General features: G+C 30.8%; 3 protein-coding genes across 6 annotated transcripts; 2 read left to right on the forward strand and 1 right to left on the reverse strand.

Moving 5' to 3' along the window:
* Positions 1 to 8,698: 8,698 nt before the first annotated feature.
* LOC110271666 (uncharacterized) lies at positions 8,699 to 9,439 on the reverse strand. The gene has a single exon (XM_021122689.2). It carries the CDS (start codon positions 9,437 to 9,439, stop codon positions 8,699 to 8,701), a length of 741 nt encoding a protein of 246 aa, XP_020978348.2.
* A 1,750-nt stretch (positions 9,440 to 11,189) lies between these two features.
* On the forward strand, positions 11,190 to 15,214 carry LOC107644981 (type IV inositol polyphosphate 5-phosphatase 3). 4 transcript variants are annotated; one of them, XM_016348969.3, is made up of 11 exons: positions 11,190 to 11,484; positions 11,662 to 11,806; positions 12,010 to 12,072; positions 12,203 to 12,275; positions 12,408 to 12,512; positions 12,644 to 13,505; positions 13,642 to 13,826; positions 13,987 to 14,095; positions 14,192 to 14,334; positions 14,474 to 14,703; positions 14,817 to 15,214. In XM_016348969.3, exons 1-10 carry the CDS (start codon positions 11,455 to 11,457, stop codon positions 14,691 to 14,693), a joined length of 1,935 nt encoding a protein of 644 aa, XP_016204455.1. In that variant the 5' UTR covers positions 11,190 to 11,454; the 3' UTR covers positions 14,694 to 14,703; positions 14,817 to 15,214. The 4 variants fall into 4 exon arrangements, 2 of the variants coding, with proteins under 2 accessions (XP_016204455.1, XP_016204454.1); XM_016348968.3 differs by having other exon boundaries at positions 11,268 to 11,484; positions 11,611 to 11,806; XR_001621426.3 differs by having other exon boundaries at positions 11,307 to 11,484; positions 11,611 to 11,806; positions 14,197 to 14,334.
* A 336-nt stretch (positions 15,215 to 15,550) lies between these two features.
* On the forward strand, positions 15,551 to 18,306 carry LOC107644982 (NAD(P)-binding Rossmann-fold superfamily protein). Its single transcript, XM_016348970.3, has 10 exons — positions 15,551 to 15,854; positions 15,937 to 15,998; positions 16,251 to 16,370; positions 16,459 to 16,558; positions 16,667 to 16,747; positions 16,861 to 16,910; positions 17,023 to 17,173; positions 17,258 to 17,314; positions 17,423 to 17,544; positions 17,824 to 18,306. Exons 1-10 carry the CDS (start codon positions 15,738 to 15,740, stop codon positions 18,032 to 18,034), a joined length of 1,071 nt encoding a protein of 356 aa, XP_016204456.1. The 5' UTR covers positions 15,551 to 15,737; the 3' UTR covers positions 18,035 to 18,306.
* The last annotated feature ends 737 nt before the right edge of the window (positions 18,307 to 19,043 follow it).

The following is a 19,043-nucleotide window of genomic DNA, read 5'->3' on the forward strand; positions in this document are numbered from 1 at the left end:
TTAATTTTTAATATTTTTATTAAATAATATTTTATATACAAAACTAATTTATTTTAGGGTTAAATACGATTTTGGTTTTTGACGTAAAGGTCGAAAATTTATTTCATTTTTTTTTTTGCTATAAAATATTTTCAAAGATTTCAATTTGTTGTAAATCAGATGAAAATGCCTTTCCCCCTTCTTCTCGAAATGCAGAAACAGAAACAGGAAGAAGCATAATGTAAAAACAGAAGCAGAATACATAAGCGAAAAATAAAAGCAATGAAACAACAACAACACCTAGAAGAATAATACCAGTAATAACAATGGATAATAAAATTAGAGCAACAACAAAAGCAAAACCAGATGTAAAAGCAAAAACAGAAAAATTAAAAAAAAAAAGCGCTGCAGGCTTGCAGCAGTGATGGCGACGCCGTGAATTGCGACGAAAACGGCAAGGAATGAAGCAGCGGCAACGGCAGCGACATAGAGATCCCCTACTCTCCATCACAAGCGGCGGCATGGCGGCGCTACCTTCCCCCCTCTCCGATTCTCTTTCTCTCCCATCGTTTCCTCTATTTATTTTTTTTATTTTATTTTATAATTTTTTTAGTTAGGAGTAATTTAGTAATAAAAATAAAAAATTTAGAAAAAAGAACGATTTTAAAATAAGCTGAAACTTTTAGGATTATTTTATAACGAAAAAAAATCAAAGATAAAATAAATTTTTAACTTCTACGTTAGAACTAAAATCGTAATTAACCTTTTATTTTAGTTAAATGTATATATAATTTATAAGAGCAACTAACCCACCACACATACAAAAGAAAGAGAAGAAATTAACCTAACAAAAGTTGGCTTGTGACACTTTATTTGTGGTCTCATTTATTTAAACACATACATATACATATTAACATAAATTAATCCAAGTTAGAGTTGAAGAAATACACTCTTAATCCAATTCTATTCTTCAGAGGTATGTATGTTTATTTTTATTCTTAATTATTAGCTTTTTCTTTATTATATATTGTTTCACTAATAATTATATTATATTTTTCCACTCTTGTTGTCATCATCATCCTCATTGTTTTCTCCTCATATCGTCAATTGATTTACGTCTTTAAAATCTTGATTACATGATGCACAACATAGCATGTTCATGAATCATGACAACAACGTAACTTAGCTTTGAGGGTTTTTTTTTTTTTAAATAAATAATTTAATTATTTTAATTACTAAAATAAATAATTGGTAGCATATTTTAAATAATTATTTATTTAAAAAAAATCCAAGCTTTGATAATAAAAGTGAAGAAATAATATATTAATATCTTTAAGGTTTAATTACTCAATTAGTTCCTATAGTTTCACTAAATTTTTAATTAACTTTTTATACTTTTTTTCCTTTCAATTGAATCCCTACACTACTTTAATTTTGTAATTAATTCCTTCATAGTGTAAAAAATATTAGAGTTAATTGAATATTTCTTCGTAAATAGAAGGTATTTATGATTAAAAACTTAATTAAATTTTTTATCGTATGTATTTTGGTAAAAATATTATATTGATTTTAATATTTTTAATATGAATATGACGTAATTACAAAATTAAAAATAGTGTAAAGACCCAATTAAAATAAAAAAAAATATAAAAACTTAATTAAAAATTTAGTAAAACTATAAAGACTAACAGAATAATTAAACCTATCCTTAATTTATTAAGCGTTCTGCAGCAATCAATTAAGTTATTTTCGACCAACTTCGTTTTATTCTTTTTATATAATAATCAACAATACATTGGAATATTTTCAATTAATAAAAATAATATAGCTAGAAGCAAGTTCGTTAAGAAATTGGATTTTGCACCATATCCATATTATTTATGAAATATTCTTTAATAATAATAAAGGACCGCCATAGTTTACATCTTCACTCAGGTGCATATCATAATTCATGCATCGATGTTAGGTCTTTATCATAATTCTATTTCTATAGCCGACTATATATAATAAATTTTTAATAAAATAACAATTAATAATATATATATCCTCTTTAAATATATTTTATTTTATTTTTTCAAAAAAAGGGTCATATATATTATATACTTTCCATATTCGAAATCTCTAACCATGAAAATAAGAAAACATCTCACCTTTAAAATGTAGAATTTAGAAAGCAGAGTCTAAATTATATGGAGGAACAATAGTATTATATGTTTTGTGTACATATGATTCTCACATGGGATGTGACATAAGACATTAAATTAAAGTACAACATATGTATATACATACATAGTAATCTTCACAATAAAACAAACATATGATATAATATGATATGTGTCATGCTTCATTCTTGTGAGATGTTGCCTTGCTAGCTAGAAACCTCCATTAATTTCTAAAGCTTAAGGGGTCCCATATTGCATGTGATGTGTAATTTTCCTAAGTTATATATGATACTATGATATATAAAGTTTTTTTTTTTTTTATTAGAAGATTGAAATAATTGAAATTGTTATATGCGCATTATAATTAGAAAGAGAATCAAAATAATTAGGCTATATATGAATTAATAAACTAACTTAAAACTTCAACTCAACAGAAAAATAACGTATATATATGGTGTAAACTCATGTATAATTATCTTTACGTTAAGTTTATGATTAAAAATTATTAAATAAGTTTAATTAAATTATCATTAATTATCAATTTTTACTACAGGACATACGGAGAATAGCGTGGTTTAATTGCCGAATTGCAACGGTTTTAAACCATCACTAAACAAGTTTTGAATTGCGGCAGTTTTATATAAATATGAGTATAAATTTATATAAAAATAATTATTATATGTAAATTTATATATATATATCCTTTTTTATTAACTATAAAGTCTAAGAGTCAGATAATTTTATAATTCATAAGTCTCTAACACATTAAACTAACTTCTAAATTTGAGTTATTTCTATTTAATTTCTTATATTAGCTGCGAAAACTAAATGTATAAAGAAATTATGTATAAGAAAAGAATAATAATAAGGATAATATATTAGCTAAAGAATCTAATTATTAAATTTTGATGCCTGAATTAATTAATAACCGGACCATAATATATACAATTTGTTTTTAGGAAAAAAGAAAGAAAGAAAGAAAGATAAGATGAAATTTAGAAAGAATGGCCAGCCATACTTGTCTCCCATCCAATTATATGCCGTTGCTGGATTGTTTATTCAGAGACCGCAAAGCTGTTGAGCTTAATTATATTAATTACATAACTCTTTATATAATAATAATAATAATAATAATAATAATAATAATAATAATAATAATAATAATAATAATAAGTTCCAAACCACTTTTCATTTTTGCTTAATGCATGCTAGCGAACTTAATTACCTATATATTTATAAAGTAATATTATATTATCAGTAAATATTATTATTTTTTATTATTATTTAATTAATAATTATTTATATTCATATTTATAAAAAATTTGTACATAATAAAAATATATAATTTATACTTATATTTATTAAAATTTACATAATAAATTAATATATTTTATATTTATATTTATATTTTTTAAAATTTATATATATAAATTAATAAATTTTATTTGTTAAAAATAATTTAATATTTATACTGATCAAATAATAATTAAAAATACTAAAAATTATTAAATTTTTCATATTTATATTTAATGAATGTCCCTCAAAAAAAAAAAGAAAAAAGAAAAAAGAGAAAAGCTTATTCTATTTCAAATATATATATAGGTGTTAACCTTGTTGAAAGTGCACCTATTTTGACTGGAGTCTTCCAAAGGCACATGGGTGGAATTGACTTTATGAGAAATGAGAAATCAAAGACGGGCTAATTTTCAAAATTGTTATTCTTTTCTTCAACTTATTAATTATTACTCTCTTAAATTATTTACCAAAATATGAAAGCACGTTTCAATAATGTAGCATCTCCTTACTTTAGTACGAGAGAAAAAAAACAACAGTAAAAATATTATATAATATATATATACATATTGTTTAATTCATTTTTAATCTCTATTATTTTATAATTTACATGGTTTTCTCTTCATCACTTGTAAAAAGTTTGTGGAGATTTCAATTTGTACGCGTCAAAATAAAAGGTACATCTAAGGAAGGTATGAAGCTAACAAACAACAACAAAGATTCGATAAAAAAAAAGATGAAGTTTTAATTATGTTAATTAGTAAATTTACGGTAATGGTTAAAATTTCCAAAAGATAATGAATAGGTTAATTTTTCGAGTATATTGTATAATTGAATCTATATTGAAAAATGCATGAACTTACCTCGATGCACCCTTCTTCTAAAAAATTCATAATTGTGTTAATAATGGGAGTTTAGTAAGGTATGGCTTTTCTTTTTAATACATTACAAAAGAAAAAAAATAAACAAATGCTATAATAATTTCAAACAACGAATAAATCTTATAATTTTAAATCAAAACAACGATGAATAAATAAGAAAATTATAAAATCACATTGGTCATATATCTTATCACAATAATCATAAAAGAATTAGATTATAAATTAGATGATTTATTAATGATAAATTGATAGCTTGTAGCAACAAATTTTTATTTTTGCTATAAATAACTGTGTATCAATAAAGAATATATGGTAATCAATTAGAGAAGGATCATGTTTATAAAAAAAAAAAAACTTAAAAATATATTTTTATCTTAAAAGATTAATGATTTTTCTTAAATATTATATAAATTATATTTGTTTAATAATTTTTATAAAATAATTTTGTTAATAATTAACATTTTTCTAACGATTTTTTAGAGTGATTTTCTCAATCATCAAACTCTATATTTATCTCCACATTCTCCCAAGAGAAAGAAAAAGAAAAAAAAAAAAAACATTTATGTTTAGCTTGTAGTTGGCTAACATTATTATAGTATATATATTCCAAAAGCACAACATTTTGGATTTTTGTGGGGGGTTCAAATTTCATAAAAATTTACAAGTTGACAATAACTTAGGGACAACGCAAAACCATTGGTCCAAAATGTTTGGTTACTTGAGGAAATCAAATTTCTTAATCACCTTGTGGTCCATTAAGAATTTAATTATTGATTAATGTGTAATAGGTTAAAACGGTGATTATATATTTAGAGGTTTAGTTAACATATATTCTTAATATATATGATAAGATTATTAACAATTAAAAAAAATTAATTTTAAATAAAAATATTTCAAATTTATAATATTAACATGTATCGATAGAGTAATATATATCATATATGTTTGCTTTGTTTCAAAGAGCTATTCAAATGAAAGGAAATAACATTAGTCGGTGCTATTAAATAATAAGAAGAACAAAAAGGTTAATCCTCTAATAATAGAAAAAAGGGTATAATTTTTTTAAGAGTAAATGTTCTTTTCGGTTTTTAATTATTTGTTCGATGGATTTTTTACTTTTGAAAAATTTAAACACCCAAATTGGTACCTATCTACTTTGATATATGTACGTTTCAGTCCCTGGTTAGGGATCGAAAAGGATATTTATTCAAAGTAGATAGGGATTGGAACGTACATATATCAAAGTAGATAGAGATTGATTTGAGTGTTTAAATTTCTTAGAGAATAGAAAATCCATCCAATAAATTAAATGATTAGAAACCAAAAAAGACATTTATTTTTTTTTTTAATGATTTGATGTAAATGTGTGAATATCATCCTCTTCAACAATGACTCAACCCCAACTTCTCCAAAGTTTTTTTTTTCATTATTTTTTGGTTTTTCAACTCCGCGTTGGGTCCCTTCACTGAAATCTAGGGTCCATTATTTTCTTAATTCCGATTATGTATTGTTATTTATTATTATTTTCCCCTCTTAATGCTTTCCTACTATTTTAATTTTTGTCACATCTCCAATGCACTCACTTGTCTAACCAGTTATTTTATTTTATGTAAGTTTAATTAGCACTATATAGTAGCCTTTTTGGTTAAGCTGATTTAACCTCATTTTATTGGTTGATTTATGTCATTCTAGGGATACTTAATAGTTAAATGTTATATAATAAATCCTTTAAAAGGGAACCAATTATATGCTAACGTGATTCTTGCATTCATGGTCATGATCATGATCACATTTTCATTTTTGTTAATCTAATGTGGTTAAGTAGGGCATGAGGTAAGATAGAAATAATGACAGTGCTATATGTTTTCTTATAATTAATTAAATTAATGAGATATTGAAAAAAAGGTGTTGGATCCATATGGTCCAAATCCACAATATTTGTATGCTTCTGATATTTTACTAATCACTTAATTTGCTTGTTTAATATATGGTGCCACTGCCTAATGTTAGTTAGAAAGGGTTTTAATGAATCTTAGTAACAAAAAGTAAAGCATCTTTTGAAGTGGCACAACTAGGATTGGCATGAAAATGCAGACCACAAATTAAAGAATTTGAGCCAACTTTGTCCAATTAGATTTTGGGTGGTCGTGAGAAGCTCTTGATTCCAAAATTAAGTGAGATAATATAAGATAAAAAGACACTATATTTAACTCAAGATTTAAAATAGTAAATTAATGGATTTTTTATCTTATAAACTTCTCACTCTTTTTTGTTTTATTTGATATGGGACTAATTTGATACACTATTCACACTTACTACATTAACATTGGATGACTATATAAGTAACTTAGACAAAATTTGTCTTTTTTATTCTATTATTTATCTCATTTAGAATATAAATATTTTATTTATTAATATATTTTCTTTGATAAACCTTCTAGTTAATTTTACTATCGTAGAGTTTGAGATCATGGAACTATAATTGTTCTTTCTTATCAAATAAAATATATTCATAATGAAGTCGTTTATACGATAAATAAAATAAGGGATAAGTACGATTTTGGTCCCTCACGTTGAGGGTCAGAATCGAAATCGTCCCTCGTGTATATTTTGATCCTTAAAGTCAAATTTAAATTTAAAATCGTCCTTTATAACATTTTCGGACGTAAATGCCCTTGCGTCGTTATCAGGCAGTTATGACCACTGAAAACAATTATAAATATATATATATATGTATAGAAAATTAAAATGAATGGAAAAGTTTAACAAGTATACATTGAATTGAAAGGAAGAAAGGGTAAAGTATCGTGGAAGCCACTGTTGCAGAGCAGACATCACTGTGGAGGACCTGCTGGAGGGAGAATGCCATGGCTGCACAAAGCTCAACCTCGTTTCGTAGCAGGACTTCGTCATATGGTAGGCTGCTACTTTGTTCCCATGGTGAGAAGCCAGTGTTGCGAATCTCAGGGACCAAGGAGAACCCAGGTCGCAGATTTTGGGGTTATGTCTACTTCGAGGTTTATTTTGTTACTTTTCCTCTGAATTGGGTCTGTTGGGTGATGGAATGGTGGATGATCTTGGTGGGTATGTGCAGGTGCAACAAGGCTGCAATTTCTTTCGTTGGGCAGATCCAGAGACAGAGGTGGAACATTCAGAAGTTGTTAGAATAAGGAAGAAACTTTCGATGATGAAATCAAGAACCAAAATGGCAGAGTGGAAGCTGAAGGTCATTGCAGTGTTAGGGTTTTTTGGGTGGGTTGGGTTTCTTTGTTTGTTGTTGCAGAGTTGATCTAAAGCAACGCAACAGTGTGTAATTCCATTGAACCTAGTATGAAACATGTGTACATGTATTCTGCTGTTGTTATTGTTGGTGAATTGGGTTAGGGTTTATCTATTAGGGGGGTTCCTGATTGTGTTATGTTGAATCTATTTCAACATGTATATATGATTGTTTTGTAAGCATGGTTGGATAATGAAATGAGATTGAAACTTTTTCTTGGCACAATCATGAGTTCAATTACTAATCAATAACATAACAGTGTCATTAAAATGGTAAATGTCTGAATACATGATAAGCATAAGCAGAGTGTTTGACATTAACAGAACCTTAAAAGAAACTTAACTCAAAATAAAGTAACCATCAAAAGGATTGGCTGGGAAGAAACCAATAATTCAGTACAAGAGTTTGACCAGAACCTTAACAAGCAAAACATAAGCAACAAAAAGTAACCAACAAGTTCACACTGTTTAACCAGAACCTTAACACAAACTTAAAACAAAATAAACCAACATCCATGGTATATAACTATGACACATTGATGCTAAGTGTTGTCATTTTCCTAAAGCAATTCTCATTTTCTTGGAGGCAACTTTGTCATTAACTTCAGCTTCCTGGGAGAAACACGAGGTCCTCCAGTAAGGCTGACAGAGAAGTGCCCAATGAGTTGGCTTGAAGCTGTGACAATGGATGGCTGAGATGCTGGAAGAGTTGTGGTGGTTGGCTGTGATGAGGATGCAGAAGGTGCTGAGGTTTTTGGGCTTGCAATCCTCTTGGGTGGTGGATCATGTTGGGCTGAAGATGTGGACTTGGTGGTCCCCTTAGGCCTGTCTCTAGGCCTTTTTGATTGTGTTACAGTGTTGGAATGGGCTGAAGTTGGTGGCTGTGTTGCTGAGGCAACTTTTCTCTTGACAGTGAGCTTAGGAGTGGGCTGTGTAGATGCAATTTTTTTTCCTCCCTTAGCAGCAAGAGGGTTTGACTTGTTGCTTCCCCTGGCTTACTTGCCTTTGCTTAGATTCTTGGAATTTTGGGCCTATGAAACAGTTGCAGTTAATATAGATGAACATAAGGTTTAATGAAAAATCTGAGACAAGCAATGTAAAACATTAATCAACATACCTCATTCTCAATAGGTTTAGGGCATCTGCTCTTATTATGTCCAACAACACCACATATAGAGCACTTTTCTTTCTCCCCCTTCCTGGACATGTGAATGTGGCTGCTCTGTTCTTCATCTCCAACAAATTGTTTTCTTTTTTGACTGGCCTGTGACTAGGCCTTCTGTATGGGGGAGGCATCACATCAGGATGTGGGGTAATCTCCCATAGATCAGGTCTGTTCAATGGGTATATTACTGCTTCGTAGCACTTCAGGTATGTTTCTCTCTTGTAACAGTCGGCCACATAAGGTTCCAAGCCAAATCCCTTGAACTTGATGCAGCTAATCGCATGGACACAGGGTATACCACTCAACTGCCACCTTCTACATGAGCACTCAAAGGATCCTAAGTCAACAGTAAACTTATCTAACCCACTCACAACCTCATATTTTTGAGCTGCAGACCAATATGGCCGCCATTCTCCAACAGATCTAGACCTCCTCTCCAACTTGATTCTAATCCTAGGTAAGATTGTCCCTGCATAGTTCTGAGCCAGATCCCTATTCTCTGCCCACCTAGTCATTAGTTTAACCCTGATCTCCTCTAACATTGTAAGTATAGGTTTCTCTAACCACAACGAAGGGATATTCTCCTGCACATAACCAAACTGCCTTAACTCTGCATAGGCTTCAAATACGGACCACCGATCACCATCAATCTCTTCTATCATTGTTGTTTCTCCCCCCATATACTGTAACGGCCCATTCCGATAGGTAAACAACTTCCCCCATAGTAGACTTTTAGTTTAAAGTACACAATTGTCTTCTCCAACAACCTACAATGCCATATCACAGAAATAGAAGAAAAAATAAAAAAATAAACCGCACAGTGATGTTTATCCCTAATCTCAGTAAACAGTTAAACATACCTGAATGCATGTGAATGACCTTGCCTTCCAATGAACCAGACTCGACTTCGATCTTCAGTCCAAGAACACCTTCTGTCATTTCAGATTCTTACTTAAGGCACGGTGCAACTACATTGGTGAAGTGAAACGTTCTGATTAGTTTTGGTGTTTACGTTGAGGGTTTGGAAGCATATGAAGGGGTGAAGTGTTTTGCGCGTAACACTTTAAGGTCAGAAGGGTACTGTCGTCTTTTAAAAAAAGTTTACACTGTAAAAGACGATTTTAAATTTAAATACGACTTTTAGGATGATTTTAAATCAAAATATACACGAGGGACAATTTCGATTCTGACCCTCAACGTGAGGACCAAAATCGTACTTATCCCATAAAATAATTAATATAACTCAAAAAATAAATTATGTCAAAATTATCTATACTTATAAATAAAATATTTAAAATATTTAGTTAAAAAAATCATATATATCACATGTCTAAGCTGTTGTAAAAGTTTGTTATCTATTATCCATTCATATTATGAATTTTTGTAATTGATTATATTATTTACGTAGACATACATTTACTGACAATTATATATTTTTCCTAAGGTATTTGTATTTTTCTTACGCGAATTTTGTTAAAGGCACTAATTATAAATTATAATTAAATGGTTTGGTGGGGGTAAGTGTAAGTATTCTATCAAAAGTCAAAACTGAAAGCTATTTATTACTATTTTTTTTTGGTGACTATTTATTACTATTTTTAAACATGCATCAACTATAAATAAAGCAAAAATAAGGAGAAAAAAAAATCTCATTCGTTCTTACATTATTCTCTAACGTACTACTATTGAGAATGAATTATTTAAATTAGAAAATTCATTTAATTATGTTGAATATATATAGAATTTTATTATTTATTAGATTTGTTTAAAAGTTTTTGTTACCAACTACTCTATAAATCAATGGTAAAAATTGAGACACGAAATGGACACACAAATTTTGTAACGAAGACAATTTTTTCAGATTACTATCTCTATACCTTTATGTTCTTAAATACAAATGATATGGTACTAATTTAAACATTTAGAAACAAAAGTTTATAAAATTGAATACTCCTTCTTTCTCAAATTATTTAATACTTGTAAATTTTATAAGAAAACGGAGAGAATGATATACAAAAAAAAAAAAAAAGTTCTAAAAGATATATACTACTGTGATTTATTTTTGAAATTTTGTGATATTATGATTTTGAGTGAATTATTCAACTCTAAAACTTTTTACTAGATTAGAAAAATGTGTAAATAATATTATATTACAATTTTATATATTACATGTTTATTTTTTTAATTTACCTAAAATCTCAATATTTCTTAGAATCACGATTAAAATATAAATAAAATTGACATTGGGCTAAGACTGAAAAATGGACCCCACTTATTGCCGTCTTATAAATAGAATATCAAATAAAAAATTAACCATAAACATATCAAAGCTTTGGTTGTTAAATTAATTAAACTATTAACAAAACTCAAACTCAAACTTTAACCTTAATTAGTTTACTTTAATCATGTGTTTGTGTACCTTAAAAACTCAACAAACTAAACAGAAACAGATCTTAATTCCACAGTTAAAGGCTCAAAAATCTTCTGACACCAACAAAAAAAAAGCTCACTTTTTTCCAGCTCCAACTGCCACTTTTTTCACACAATATCCTAGCCAACTAATTCTTTTTCCATTTTACCCCTCCCTCTTCTTCTTCTTCTTCATCAAGGTGGTGTTGCTTTAACAGTACCAAATATTTAGTTTTTTTCCATCATATTCTGCTTTGTCCATTTCTATACCAATTTCCAAACAGTGATGAAGCAAAGATCACCTCACCATCAGCAGGTACTTCCTCTCTTTCTGTGTGTGTTTGTGTTTGTGGAATGCATGCCAGGTGTTTGTTGGTATGTTCGTGTTGGTGTGATGGGGTGTGTTTGTTGATTTTGGGAAAGTTGAGGTTTAAATTTGCAGAGGACTTCTTCTTGGGCTGAATTATGTTGTTTGGGTTGGTCCTGCATACAGCTCTTTTGGGGAAGAGTGGTCCTCCGGAAATGGCTTAACATGGGAACCAACGAGTCTGATTACAGTGCTGACCCTGAAGATGATGATGATGATGATTATGACTTTGATGATGAAGATGCTATTGAAATTGATTCAGACAATGAAGGTCAGTCATGTGTAAATCTGCTCAACTGTGTTTCTATTTTCATTTGGAAAAGGGGGTTGCTTTGAATTTTGTTAATTTGATTATAGTTTGGAGAATTAAGCTTTGAGGTGCATGTCAACTGTCAAATGATAATGACATATTCAGAATTTAGATTGACTTTTTGGCTGTTTTAAGTCTCACTTTGTGTTTGGTGTGTTATGCAGAGTTGGCGAGGCAGTCATGGTTTATGGGCAACCGAGGCGATAAAGCTCATCCTGAATCGAAAGGTGACTTTTTCCATACATGAATTTCTGACTTAATAACTTTGAACAGAAAAGTTTTATTCAGCTTGGTTATCACATTCTCAGGACTGTTATGTACTTATGTATAATAGCCTAAGCTTCTATTAAAATGCAGAATATCTTCCAAGGTTAAGGAGGCAAAAGTCATCAACTTTTAGGTCTCAGTATATAAACACAAAGGAATTGAGGTGAGATAATGCTCTCATACTTATTTAGGAAGCAAGAGAGAAGACAATAATTTGAAAGTGTGAAAACAGGGTTTATTTTGCTTGTTGCTCAAGCGTCTCACATATTGATTACGGTGTATCTTTGTCTCCTAGAATATGTGTTGGAACATGGAATGTTGGAGGAAAACTTCCACCTGATGACCTTGATATTGATGATTGGTTAGGTGTCAACGAACCGGCCGACATATATGTCCTTGGGTAAGTCGCTAACTGCTTGTTATTGGCTTATTGCGAGTCCTTGTTAATGTACATGAAGATCTGATGCCATTTTATGTTCACTTTTGAAATATTTTTACTGGTTTGGATAAAACAATGATTTGCATTTGCAGTCTTCAAGAGATTGTACCTTTAAACCCTGGTAATATTTTTGGTGCTGAAGATACTCGCCCTGTGCCAAAATGGGAAAATATTATTCGGGAAACCCTGAATCGAGTGCGACATACACCACGAAAGATAAAATCCTTCAGTGATCCTCCTTCTCCATCAAAATATCAGCCATCAGATGATGTCCCAGATATTGAAGAAGAAATATTACTCGAAAGTGATAGTGACATCGGTGAGGAAGTCCATCCCTTGGACGAAGAAAACAATGTTTATACTGAAGTTAGTACTAATAAAACGAATGCTGATGATGACACAAATACAAATTTATTGCCTTCCAATTCTGCTGATATTGCAAACTCTGATGTGCCGGTCAAACTTAGTTTACAAAGAGAGTTTTCTTTTCCAAAGAGGTCTGAAAGGAAACACAGCTTCCGCGCTGAAGGTTTATCCGAAAATATGGATACATCATTTGCCCAACAGACCACTAAACTAACCAGAATGCTCAGTGGTTCTGAAAGGATTGGTTTGAGCTGGCCAGAGCCACCACTACATCTGCTATCCCAGCAAGTTTTAGAGAGACCAACATCTTTTAAATCTCTCAAATCCTTTAAATCATCAAAGTCATTCAACACATATAATTCTTTCAAGTCAATCATGGATGAAATGCCAGTTATGCCTTTGCTTCCTGAAATTGATCTTCAAACTTTAATTAAGCGGAAAAGAAGATCCCCATATGTAAGGATTGTGAGTAAGCAGATGGTTGGAATTTTTGTCACTATATGGGTTCGTCGGAGCTTGCGTAAACATATTCAGAATTTGAAGGTGTCAACAGTTGGTGTTGGTGTTATGGGCTACATTGGTAACAAGGTCCATTCACTTTCTTTTTTCTTTAAGTTTAACATAATTTCTTGTGATTTATATTTTGATCTTCTTTAAGTTCATGGTGTTTGAGTATAGTGATCATCTCATCAATATTATTTTGGAAAACGTTTTCGATTTTCAGGGAGCAATATCTGTCAGCATGTCCATATATCAGACTCTTTTTTGCTTCATATGCACCCACCTTTCATCGGGTGAAAAGGAAGGAGATGAACTTCGAAGAAATGCTGATGTTCATGAAATACATCGTAGAACACATTTTCAATCACTTTCTTATGTTGGACTTCCCAAAAGAATCATTGATCATGAGTGAGTGCTTGCTTTGATATACCTTACCAACTACTTTGTGATCTTACCACCTGTGAAAATTGTCCACAATGAAACCTGGTCCTTCGATTCATAATCTTTTAGCTTAATTATTTGTCTCAATATTTTGGCTCAATTTTCTTTGGTCACTGTAATTCTGCAGAAGAATAATTTGGTTGGGAGATCTGAATTACCGTATTAACCTATCAAATATGGAAACAAGAGCTCTTATATTAAAAAAGCAGTGGTCAAAATTGGTTGAGAAAGACCAGGTACTACAGAATATTCATTGTACATGTACTTGTTCACTTCTTCCACGATTTATAAACATGTGAAAAGCTTTGATAACTTACATCTTACTGTGACAGCTTAGGCAAGAACTCAAGAATGGTGGTGTGTTTGATGGATGGTCAGAAGGCACCTTAAACTTCCCACCAACTTATAAATATGAGGTTAATTCAGATAAGTACTATGGAGAAGACCCTAAGGTTGGGAAGCGTTCACCAGCGTGGTATGATCTTTTTTGACCTTATATTTTGCTTTCATGTTTGCCAATCCTGTATCTATCATAGTATAAGAACTATACATGTATCTGTTTTATGATTTTCTTTTTCTCATGAATGTTCTTCATGTCTGGGATGACCTTTCAGGTGTGATCGCATTCTTTCACACGGCAAAGGGATGAGATTACTGAATTACAGAAGGGCTGAGCTCAAACTTTCGGATCACAGACCTGTGATGGCCACATACATGGTTGAGGTTGAAATGTTCTCTCCTAGGAAGCTACAGCGAGCTCTAACTTACACCGATGCAGAGATTGAAAACGAAGAAATCATAATGAATTCAGGTGGTTGGACCATAGCTACTTAGTATTTAACAGGTGAGCATGAGTTGCTTCCCATGTCATGTACCTCAAAAGTTATGAACTTGAATATATTAAATATCTCTTGTATCAAGCTTTTGATATATATCCTATTGTGATATCTTGTGCAGGGATACATCATACAGAATTAGCTGAAAAGGAGGAAGTATATGCAGAAATGGAATGATTATCAGAGATAGCTGCTGCCACTTCTTAAATTCATAATGCCACTATTAGATATTAGATTCATTCTTTTTCTTTCAAATAATTTTTTAGATCAGTTTTAGTAGAAGAAATAGTTGTGTGAATGATGGTATCAGGGGTCTAGTCTTAACAATAGGATAGAGAGCTAGCTTATTGAATGGGTGTATGTGTATGTAATTTTGTGGTTGGGGTGTGCATAATAACAAGAGATTTTAGTGGAAGCTTTCTTTGTGCATATAGAAATAATTACAAGGCATGTATACTTATATGTATATGTTGAGAGTTCATTGCCTTCTTACATTGAAGCTTCCTACTTTCAAGTTTACTTTTCTGAATTCTCTTTGATAATATTTTAATGCTTACAAAAGATTTGTGTGGATAGGGGATCTACCTTTTAGAGGATATAAATGTTTCAGTCATTTAACAGAAGCTTCTAGAAGTAAAGACAAGCGACACAGTTTACATAACAATAATAATAATAAATAAAATAAAATAAAATAAAATAACTTCCAGTATTCAGAAGAAGTGAAGAACAATTGAACAAAGCTGAAGTTAAAAACTATGTATCTATGTATTCGAGATAACAAAGAATATTGACTAATTGTGTCGGATAAATTTTATAAAATAGAAAATAAAATAAAATAAAACAAAACAACTCCTTAAAATCTGGTGAGTTGATGGATGATAAAGTCGGTTAAACATTTTCAAACTCTTAAAAGTCAAATAATAAATAAACAAAAAGAAAAGTTAAGGAGAGAGAGAGAGAGAGAGAGAGAGAGAGAGAGAGAGAGAGAAGTTGCGGCGGCGATTTGTGCCACGTAGGCATGTTAGATTGTTAGCAACTCTAAATGAGTCGTAGCAGTGAAACTGAAACAGAATCAGAAACAGGAAAAGCAACAGCAGCAGTTGTCGTTCAAGTTGAGCTTCACTTGTCGATTACATCCCTCGCTATGTTCCTTCTCAAGGTCAATTACCCTGAACTTAATTCTCACCATTTCATGTTTCTTGATTGCTTTCATAACTAACTTCTTCTGTTTCATTCCACAGACATGGAGATCAACTGCTTTTGGTGTCTATGGTTATCTCAACTTCACCAAACCTGCTTATCTGTTAGTCCTTTCTTTTATTCCAACTCCTCTTTTCTTTCATATAATTATTTTCTTAATTAAAAATTGACTTGAGGTGATTAACTAATCTTATATATTCTTGGTTGATGCAAATTAAGCCAATATTCTTTTAATTTTCTTTGACAAATGCACATGGGGGTTCATGATACTTGAAAATTTCAAATTTGTATACTTTCTACATATTTGTATTAGTGATATACTGATTTTTTTTATTTTCAATTTTTTTTTGGGTAGGGATCATGCTAAGAAATTCAAACCAGGGGAAATGGATATACAAATAACAGGGAAGAATTGCATTGTTACTGGAGCTAACTCTGGAATTGGCTATGCAACTGCTGAGGGTCTTGCAAGACGGTTTTGATCTGTTTCAAATGCTTGTCTTTTTGAAAATTTCAGATTGTTAACTATGTAATTATATCTTATGGTTGATGATTTTCACTAGTGGTGCCACTGTCTATCTTGTGTGCCGGAATAAGGAGAGGGGAGAGGCTGCACTTTCCGAAATTCAAACCAAAACCGGCAATCAGAATGTACATTTAGAGGTACTCCTATTTGTTTGTTTTTCAGGGTTTTTAGGGTTCTTACTTCTTGTTGTTCACCCTTTCTTTTGAACTATGATTTCTATCTGAATTGGCTAATTTGTGTTGCAGATTTGTGACCTTTCATCTGTTGCAGATATCAAGTCATTTGCTTCCAGGTTTTCTAAAAAGAATATGCCAGTTCATGTGTTGGTAAATTTCTCAACTTTAGTGCAAGAGAAGATAATAATTAACTGCATTTAACTGTTTTAGCGATTTCTATGCTCTTGAATGAAGCTAATATGTAAAGAATTTCTTGCATCAAGGTTAACAATGCAGGGTTACTTGAGCAGAAACGAGTTACCACGTCCGAAGGGTGTGTAATTTTTGTTTTATTTGTGGAATTGAATTTGAAAGTTTAGCAGATTTCTACATGTAACCTGCATTGGTATGCTTCCTTTTTTTTAATGCAATCTGTGATAATCCAGGTTTGAGTTGAACTTTGCTGTAAATGTGTTAGGCACTTATGCCATGACAGAATCGATGGTACCATTACTAGAGAAAGCATCCCCGGATGCGCGCGTCATTACAGTTTCATCTGGTGGAATGTATACTACTCCCTTGACCAAAGATCTTCAGGTAACTGCTTTGTTTATGAATGTGTCAGCTGGATATATCATTCAAAGGACTAATACATGAACTTATTTGGTTGTCAATATCCAGTTTTCTGGGAGCAATTTCGATGGGGTTGAACAATATGCTCGAAATAAGCGAGTTCAGGTTAGTTAACTCTATTATGAAGCATCAGTTAACTGGAGTGCCTTCTTTTTTATTTCTCAGTGTATGAATGAATGCTCCATTTGAGCTTATGACACGGTAATATGGCAGGTTGCCCTGACAGAGAAGTGGGCCGAAACATATAAAGACAAAGGGATAGGATTTTACTCAATGCATCCAGGTTGGGCTGAAACTCCTGGAGTTGCTAAGAGTTTGCCAAGCTTCAATGAGAAGTAAGTATTCTTTGTCTATGACATGGGAAAAAGCATGAAGATCTAAGTCATCTAGTTGTTTCTGTTCAATTTGATTCTTCTTGTGCCTATATTCAAGTTTCAGAATAGTGTCATTCTACAGAATATAGGAGTATCAAGTGTCATATATCCTAAATTTTAGAGAAGATTAATGTATACTTTTACAAATAGAGGGAGTGTTTTTTTTGGGGACAATTGATTCTTTGGCAATTATTCATTTGCAACTTTGAAATAGTTTTACATTTGTTCAATTATTTACAGGCTTGCTGGAAAGCTTAGAACAAGGGAAGAAGGTGCAGACACAGTTGTTTGGTTGGCATTACAACCTAAAGAGAAATTGGTCTCAGGTGCATTTTACTTTGATAGAGCCGAAGCTCCAAAGCACCTTCCGTTGGCCGCGACCAGTGGTTCTCATACCTTGATCAACTCACTTGTTGAAGATCTTCATTCAATTGTTTCTCCTTTTCCATAATAGGTACTAGGTAGAGAGTATATCTGTTTCTCCAACACAAATTCACAGGAAAAAGAAAATGAAGTTTAGGAAGTTTTCTCCAAAAAGCTATAGAGATCCCTCATGTATGAGTGAGTACTCAGGTGAACATGGTTTCAAATTCTTGCAGTTGTGTTATGATGCAGAATTGTTGCAAGAAAAGGTAAATGTAACAGCTGTAGTTACTATCTGGGCAGTATCTGTGACATGATGTAGTTATTGAAATGAATGCAGATAATGATGTGATATCAAAAGTGAAAACCTCAATCATAAGTTACACCAATTTCACATACTTTTAGTTTGCTTATTACTCCAATATACAATATACAAATTCTATATATGCTGCATATAAATAGCCTTTGGATTTTGCTAATGCCTACATACTAAACTGAACAATGAAAATATAATAATGTACATACTAATTTATACCTCAACCATTATTATTTTTTGCAGAAATGTTATATCCATCACTTTTGTTTATATTACTCTTGAATATTCTTTATTTTTGGTATTAAAAATAATTGATAAGTATTGAGAAAATATAAAAAATTTGTAGTGAATACCATTAACAAAAATATACAATAGATATATACAAAAAGTGGTACAAATATCATTTCTCTTATTTTCTTATTCACGAAAATAGACTCCATTTTAGTAAGTTATTTAGCAGATATGATCAAGTTAATAAATCGATCCACATTATCAAAAGTCAAGACAACTATTCCAAAACCGAAATATATTTAATATATTTAGTGTGATTTTCGCTGTAAATAATTCTTATTAATCTCTATTTCTACATCTAATAGAGGTGAAATATCTTATTTATCTTGTTATGTATATATTGTTTTATAATAAATACTATTTTATTATTAATATTTTCTTAACAATTAAGACATGTTTTTTTATTTTGTTAATAAAAAATAATTTAAATATATATAATTAATTAAAAAGATAAATAAATTAGAGAATCTCATGTCAAATAAGTGCAATT

Source organism: Arachis ipaensis, chromosome B5 (genome assembly GCF_059453495.1).
Source record: "Arachis ipaensis isolate K30076 ecotype BB chromosome B5, ASM5945349v1, whole genome shotgun sequence".
In the NCBI taxonomy this organism is placed as follows: Eukaryota; Viridiplantae; Streptophyta; class Magnoliopsida; order Fabales; family Fabaceae; genus Arachis; species Arachis ipaensis.

Excerpts from the sequence above, each read along its gene's own strand:
- LOC110271666 (XM_021122689.2), bottom strand. The coding sequence starts at position 9,439 with ATGGGGGGAGAAACAACAATGATAGAAGAGATTGATGGTGATCGGTGG.
- LOC107644981 (XM_016348968.3), top strand. The coding sequence starts at position 11,455 with ATGAAGCAAAGATCACCTCACCATCAGCAG. Across the intron at positions 12,073-12,202 it reads AGCTCATCCTGAATCGAAAG|AATATCTTCCAAGGTTAAGG; the intron begins GTGACTTTTTCC and ends ATTAAAATGCAG. Across the intron at positions 12,513-12,643 it reads GCCGACATATATGTCCTTGG|TCTTCAAGAGATTGTACCTT; the intron begins GTAAGTCGCTAA and ends TTGCATTTGCAG.
- LOC107644982 (XM_016348970.3), top strand. The coding sequence starts at position 15,738 with ATGAGTCGTAGCAGTGAAACTGAAACAGAATCAGAAACAGGAAAAGCA. Across the intron at positions 16,559-16,666 it reads ATCAGAATGTACATTTAGAG|ATTTGTGACCTTTCATCTGT; the intron begins GTACTCCTATTT and ends TTTGTGTTGCAG. Across the intron at positions 17,315-17,422 it reads CTCGAAATAAGCGAGTTCAG|GTTGCCCTGACAGAGAAGTG; the intron begins GTTAGTTAACTC and ends GTAATATGGCAG.